Source organism: Sinocyclocheilus anshuiensis, unplaced genomic scaffold, assembly GCF_001515605.1.
Source record: "Sinocyclocheilus anshuiensis isolate Anshui unplaced genomic scaffold, SAMN03320099.WGS_v1.1 scaffold476, whole genome shotgun sequence".
NCBI classification, from domain to species: domain Eukaryota; kingdom Metazoa; phylum Chordata; class Actinopteri; order Cypriniformes; family Cyprinidae; genus Sinocyclocheilus; species Sinocyclocheilus anshuiensis.
In genome coordinates this window covers 1875594-1883239 of record NW_015554139.1, presented here as the reverse complement: position 1 = coordinate 1883239, position 7646 = coordinate 1875594, and the positions used below count along the sequence as shown (strand labels likewise).

Here is a 7646-nt window from a genome sequence, read left to right as displayed (position 1 = left end):
ATCATCATGTGACACTGAAGACTGGAGTAATGGCTGCTGAAAATGATAATAAAATAATTTAATCAAATTTTGTCAAATAAATGCAACCTTGGTGAACATAAGACTCTTCATTTTCACATTTTTCAACCATTTAACTTACCTGTATCGACTCAACACTGCTCAATCATTAACCTTCACAGACATGTCCTATGAAAATGTGCTTCTCCTGTTGCCCCAGACCAGACTGGCGTCATTCTGAACTCATACCTCACTCAAATTGCTCTATTTACATGCTTCTCCCTCCATCTCCTTTATACTTGAGCATTGGCCTCTCCCACAACACAACTGTAGCAAACCCATTGCTCTATATAGAGAGTCTGTCAGTGTGAAGTCTTACTTATGTTCTCTACAGGGAGCAGGAAGCATGTAATTGTTCTCCCTTGATTATGACACTGCAGTAGTCTACTTTAATGCATACATCACTGTCATAATCACAGTCAAGATCAAATCAAGCTTAGGAGGTTTAATGAATGTCTTTAGCACTGCTCTTTAATTCATTGGTTCTTAAACAGTGGTTCTTGTAATACCAAGGCTCCAGAGGCCCTCTTTGAAGTTGCACTTCTGCTGCAAATATGACAAATGTGCTTGATTTCAAACTTCAACAATATGGTGCTGTCAATGGATAAAACTAATTCAGAAATGCAGGGAATTTCTAGAACTATTGTAAGCCTCTGGAAAATTCTCTTGTTTTCTTCTTCTTCTTTATTTTACTGCAGCATCCATTGTTGTACCTTAAAAAACATTAAAATTTTGCAAGTATATCCAAATCACGTGGTTACACGAGTTTCACAATTTGAGTTGAATTACTGAAATAAATGAACTTTTCCACGACATTCTAATTTATTGCAATGCACCTGTAGATTGTGTGCACAAGGGAATCGTGGGGTATATTTTACACAATTATGTACATGCTCTAAATATTTCTGCATCTTTTGCCTTTTTATTCATGAGGGACTGGTGTTTATTATGGTGAATCATATTAAGAAAAGAAAAAATACAGCCAAGTTACCAACTTGAACTTCACAACAGCCTGGCTAGCAAACTGCCAAAAGAATGACTATATATGGATCACTTGTGAAGGAATGAGTGCTTTGAACAGTGAGATCGCTGAAATGAAGCAAAGGGCTTGAAACTGGTAATTATGCCCAGAAGGGAGGAGAGGCAAGCACGTTTTGTGCATTTTGTGGGGTGCTCCGTTCCAATCGGAGCATGTGAGCGAAGCGCTCCGCTACGTTTTCCGCTCTATGGACGTGCGCTCCACTCAGTCGCTCTAACCGCCCAAGCAAGCGCTCCGTTAATATTCCGCTCACGCTCGCCGTAAACCAATTCCCGCTCAGTTCTGTAAATAACAAATTTGCGTGCATTATATTAGATTATAAATTACTGCTGCCTATATCTAGCCTACATTCTGTAGGACTACCTATTGGTTCGGGTCAGTTTTTTTTTAAATAATATTTTAATAGGCCTAATGGTGTAGGCTAATATCTTCTGTACAATGTAGTTCTGTATGTAGGCCTATATACAGCTGTGTGTTAGCTTAGGTCTACAGTTTAACTGAGATTATTTAATAACTACAGAGCTCCGAATAAAATTTGAATTAACAATTCGTTTCTACGACGTCAGCAGGTTTTTTTTAATTTATTATTAATGTATTATTATTTATTAATTTTAAGCAATAATGATTTTAATGAGTAATTACGAAATATAATAATTCGTTCCACGATTTAGGCCTACTAAAACTACGGAATGAACGAATTAACGAACGAATGAATTCGTGCCAGCTAAGTCTAAACAAGAGAACGAATACTTAATTCGTGGCCATAATTTAGACTAAACGAACAAATTAATTCTGAATTCGTGGCCATAATGTAGGCCTAGCATAAAAGAGAACTAGCCTATTCTAAATTCGTGGCCGTGATTTTGTCTGCATGTCATGATCGGGGCTCCGTACAACCGAATATAACCTTAGCCTACCTGTTTATTCATTTATTATGGTATGTAACTAGCTCACCTTTTGCTGCACCATGTTTGCGTAACACATCCTCGTGCTCTCTGTAATCAATATGAATCTGTACTAACTTTAACAGTCTCTCCGCACTCCCTCTCAGTTTCTTCTCCCTGCTCATTCTTAACTTTGATTTTTTACTTTACATTTATGTATAAGGCTTGCAACTTCGTTGAAACAATATCTGAACTCCATAACTGCTCTACTGTTCTCGATCTCTACAGATTCTCGATCTCGAACAAGCAAATCACCAAACGGCATTCTGGGTTGAGCGAGTGGCGCTGAGCGTATTGAGCGAGCGGAGCGGAATCTTCAGAAAGGCGCTCTGCGCTCTTAAGGAAATATTACCACTCCGCTCACGCTCCGCTCCGCTCACATGCTCTGGTTCCAATACATTTTTGAATTAAAATGGCACAATTGTGCACCTCCACCAAGAGATGGCGCCCTCACCTCATCAATGGCCAAGTGCCGGGACACTTTTGAGTGAATTGAGTAAATTTTCTCCTGCCATCTACAAGAACATTTTTAAGCATTATGAAATCAGCCGAGGCCCTACATCAACACAGATCTTTATCAAACATACCTAATTTAACTAATCAGTTTGTTACAGTAGACTGCACTGTATGGAGGAAAAAACAAACAAGCCACAAAAAAAAAAAACATGGATCATACCAGTTTAAAACTACAAAAAGGGGAATAAATGATGTCACGATTCTTTTGAGTGACCTTTTTTTTTCAACTAGTCTTGTGACAGCATGAATGTGTTGTTTTCAGCTTAACAACTTACAGAGTCAGAGAGATTCAAAAACCATTAGAAGGAAAATAAATATTTTCAGAGTAATAAAATGCAAATATAGAAAATAATGGGTTTGTCTAGAACTGTCCTAAAACAGAATTGTGCATGCATTTAATTACTCCTTCTTTGCGTTGCTCATGATTATATTGTTAAAATTATGTGAAAATATGAGGAGCTCCGACAACTCTAAACAATTTCAATATCTTTCTTCAACAGTATGAGAACACAAGATAATGAATATAATATTTTTAATAACATTTTAATGATAATATTATGTTTATTGATTTCAGATGGTTAGTATGTGTGTGTGTGTGTGTGTGTGTGTGTGTGTGTGTGGTGAGACACTTATGTAAGTGTCCAATGTAAAACTTACTTGTCTTATATATCTATTAAGGAGTATGTAAAGTATGACATGAGCAAGAGTGCTGTTTTTCTAAATATCAACACCATTTTTATTGGCCTGAGGCTGAACCATAGCCATGTTACCAACGGCACGGTTGTGTCCAAACAAACACAATTTAAAATAATTACATTTTAGATTAAATTTTGACAGTTGTTTCTATTGTTTATTTTAGCTCAGCCAAAGAAAATAGTACCAAATGAAACCAATGTGGAATTCTGCCTGACACTTAAACCTCAAAACATAGTTTACAATATATTACAGTAAAACCTCCACATATAAAGTGCTTACTGTGACCGAGCTGGGCAAGAGCCCATCACCTACCCTCAGGTGTTTGACCAGAAAACTGCAACGCATGTGGTTACAGCTGTACTGTACGGAGCTCAGGCCTTCATTGGATTTACAAAATTAAAAACCAAAAAAGAAAACATTTCTTATGTGTGTATCTGTGTAAGAAAGATGTCCCCCTTAAGAGCAATGTGAATTTACTTTTAAATTGTAACATATTATAACATATTTAGCTATATCACAGGAAATAACTAGAAACAGTCACTAATTTAGTTGTTATAGCACAAAATGTGAAATATTAAAGGGGTCATATGATGCGATTTCAATTTTTCCTTTCTCTTTGGAGTGTTACAAGCTGTTGGTGCATAAAGAAGATCTGTAAAGTTGCAAAGATTAAAGTCTCAAATCCAAAGAGTTATTCTTTATAAAAGTTAAGAGTCAACCACGCCTACCTAAAACGGCTCGTTCTAACACGCCCCCACATATCTACGTCACGATGTGGGAAGATTTGCATAATGCCGCCTAAATGTTCACGCAAAGAAAGAAGGCGTAACTTTTATTCTTACTGTAGTATTGTTGACGCTGCAGCCATGTCGTGAAGGCGCTGTGTGCTTCGTTGTGAAAGCGAAACTACTTTGTTTGGCCTTCCAAAAGAGGACGATATCTGCTTTGTCATGCCTGGAGCTGATCCGTGCTGGTCGCTGAGGAAATACAACAACTTCCCGCTGTGAATGCCGGATCGGCTTTCACCGTGGATGAAGCAGTCCAGCCCGGGGTCATCACATGTGGTTGCCGCAGGCATCACAGTATGGTAGGGGCGTAACATTTCCGTCACACGCTTGAGGTATTCGGCCAATCACAACGCACTGGATAGCTGGCCAATCACAGCACACCTCGCTTTTTCAGACCGATGGATGAGCTTTGTAAAAATTGACGCGTTTCAGAAAGGCGGTGCATAGAGGAGAAACAATAATGTACAGTATGTGGAAAATAATGTGTTTTTTGAACCTTAAACTGCATAAACACATTTCATTACACCAAATACACAAAATAATGTTCTTTTTAACAGCATCATATGACCCCTTTAAACTTTTACAGAATGTAGCCTATACTTATAAATATTTATATTTTAAAGTGTCATTAATGTTAAATACTAAATCATCTACTCTATTTAAAATTTGATTTTCACAATTTAGTTGAATAATTAAATACCCACTGAGAGACAAAGCAGAATCCAGAAAAAGAGATTCATCTGAAAGGTAAAATTATTCTATGACTAACTACTGTATTGTATGACTATAATGCTATAATATTATTAGGACAATGCAGCATCGACAGAAAGGAAAACAGGGGAGTATCAGTCTTAGGACCCATGATGAGCAACAAGAACCGTGGTCCCGCACGAGCACAGCTATTTCTCGTACTCATCCAGTGCGAAAACACGGACTTTTATTTTGACATGTCGTTGAGCACCAGTAAAGCCTTGTGTTGTTATACGAGCGCATGTAAGCATCCAGGGATATTCCCCTACTGTAAGTAGATTAGAGTAATATGAACCCGTTTTGCAGAAACGCATAATTTTATATTGATTTTATGTTTGTATGAGTTGCGCAGTGAGATGGAGGCGTTGCTGAAGAGAGAGCTGGGCACATCTCTTCTGAAGAGCACTGGTCATTCAGGAGGAGGATGCATCAGTGAAGGCCAGAGCTTTGACACTGACACTGGCAGAGTGTTCGTCAAGATCAACCACAAGAATGAGGTGATCGCATGTACACTTGAACTGAATGCACTGCTTTTGCATTGCACGCTTGCTGTGCTATTTGGAATAATAATATAATGTGGTATATTAAAGTACATACACCACAAAAGTTTGGAATAATTAAGGTTTTTGAAAATCTCTTATGCTCACCAAAGCTCTATTTATTCTGATCAAAGATTACAGCAAAACCGTAATATTGTGAAATATTATTACAATTATAAATAACCGCTTTCTATTTGAGTATATTTAAAAATGTCACTTATTCCTGTGATATAAAGCTGGATTTTCAGCATCATTACTCCAGTCTTCAGTGTCACATGATCCTTCAGAAATCACTCTAATATGCTGATTTGTTGCTCAAGAAACATTACTTATTATTATCAATGTTGAAAACAGTTAATATGTTTGTGAAAAAATTTGTAATTTTTTTCAGGACTCTTTGATCAATAAAGCATTTAAAAAAAAAAAATTCTGTTAGATTTTTTGTAACATTATAAATGTCTTTAATGTCACTTTTGATCAATTTAATGCATTCTTGATAAATAAAAGTATTAATTTCTTTTAAAAAATACATAATTGAAATCTCACATATTATATATGAATAAAAAAACTGGGATGATACATTTTTGTTACAATTATTATACTGTTATTATAATTAACAATCATTATGGTGCCTGTTTTAAAACCCTAACTGATTTTAGTTAAATAAATAAATAACACTATGAAAAGAAGTAAATAGTAACTATTGCAAATAGCAAACACATTAAAGCAGTTTTATATATTATCACAATTATGATTTTACAAAAACACATTGCAAAAAAAAAATATGAGAACATAGATAAATAAAAATATATTTAACAAATATTTGTAACTTTTCTAATTGTATTTAATATTTTTATTTTCACAAATGGTGAATATACTATTTCCAGTAATTACAACTCTGTCTTTATTTGGGCGTACATCAAAATCATCTGCTGCACATTATGCATTGTAATTATATTGGTATTATATTAATTACTATTATATAGGTTAATGTGTAACTTAAAGATATACTTTTATTTGTTTTACATTCGTTTAACAGTTTTATACAGTTATTTTATCAGTTTGCTAGTTTCTGTTTGAAACTACTATACATTATGCAATATCATTTGATATACATTATTTGAACGTACATAAATTAATGATTTGTTGATCATTATGCCATGTAATTGTATATGCTTGCATTACAAAGTATCAATAGATTATGTAAAGTGTCAGTCTGTAAATATACAGAGTACAAATCATTGACTTTTTTCTGATCTCTCTCTTTCTCTGTAGGCTAGAAGGATGTTTGATGGAGAGATGGCGAGCTTGGAAGCGATCCTGGCTACAAACACAGTGAAAGTGCCCAGGCCTGTGAAGGTCGTGGACCTTGAGAGAAGTGGAGCTCTTCTCATAATGGAACATGTGGAGATGAGGAGCTTAAATAAGTATGACTCAAAATCATGTGAACCCATTGTAATAGGAGTGAGAATAGGGTCAATATTACATTAGCATTTTGGGCATTTGCTCTTTTTAAAATGTTTAATGTTTATGTAGATACTCATCAAAGCTGGGGGAACAACTAGCTGACCTGCATCTTTACAACAAGAAACAGACAGAGAAACAAAACAAGGAACAGCAGACTGTTGGTAATGTTTTTTCTTCCCCTCCCAATATTGCATTGTTGTAGAATTTTGATTACATAATTATTTATTTGAGTTTCTGTGTTTACAAAGGAAAAGGATCAGGAACATCTGAAATTCAACTAGCCAACAAGTTTGGGTTTCACGTGACTACCTGCTGTGGTTATATCCCTCAGGTCAGCATCACCAGGGTGTTTGATCATAAAAAACAAATGGGGTGATTCATATTTAGACATTATTTGCAATAAGAGGTTTTTATCTCTCCTTTGGTTTTCAGGTAAATGATTGGCAGGATGATTGGGTGTCTTTTTTCGCCCAGCAAAGGCTGCAGTACCAGCTCAGCTTGGTGGAACAGTCATATGGAGACCGAGAAGCCAGGGAATTGTGGGCCAAACTCCAAGTAAACCAAACTGCTCAGATTTTTACTTAAGCATAATAACACCCCAAAATACAAAAAGATATGGTCTCTAGTTTTCAGATGGAATAAAGTAAGTAAAGATACATGAGTAAAGCCATATATTCTTTTAAAGTGGTGGTTGATTGCGATTTCACTTTTTTAACGTTAGTTAGTGTGTAATGTTGCTGTTTGAGCATAAACAATATCTGCAAAGTTACGAAGCTGAAAGTTCAATGCAAACGGAGATATCTAAGATGTCTTTTAAAATTCTGGCAGTTTAATGCCTACAAAAACGGCT

At 35.7% G+C, this 7646-nt stretch overlaps 1 protein-coding gene across 1 annotated transcript in view; it reads left to right on the top strand.

Annotated features, from left to right (window-relative positions):
- The first annotated feature begins 4968 nt into the window (after positions 1-4968).
- fn3krp (fructosamine 3 kinase related protein) overlaps positions 4969-7646 on the top strand; it is a 5128-nt gene continuing 2450 nt past the window's right edge. Inside the window, exons 1-6 of the mRNA XM_016463055.1 lie at positions 4969-5060; positions 5143-5287; positions 6605-6756; positions 6866-6957; positions 7045-7127; positions 7229-7351. Of these exons, the coding sequence (XP_016318541.1) occupies positions 5147-5287; positions 6605-6756; positions 6866-6957; positions 7045-7127; positions 7229-7351 (591 nt within the window). The 5' untranslated portion in view covers positions 4969-5060; positions 5143-5146. The remainder of the gene's footprint in view (positions 5061-5142; positions 5288-6604; positions 6757-6865; positions 6958-7044; positions 7128-7228; positions 7352-7646) is intronic.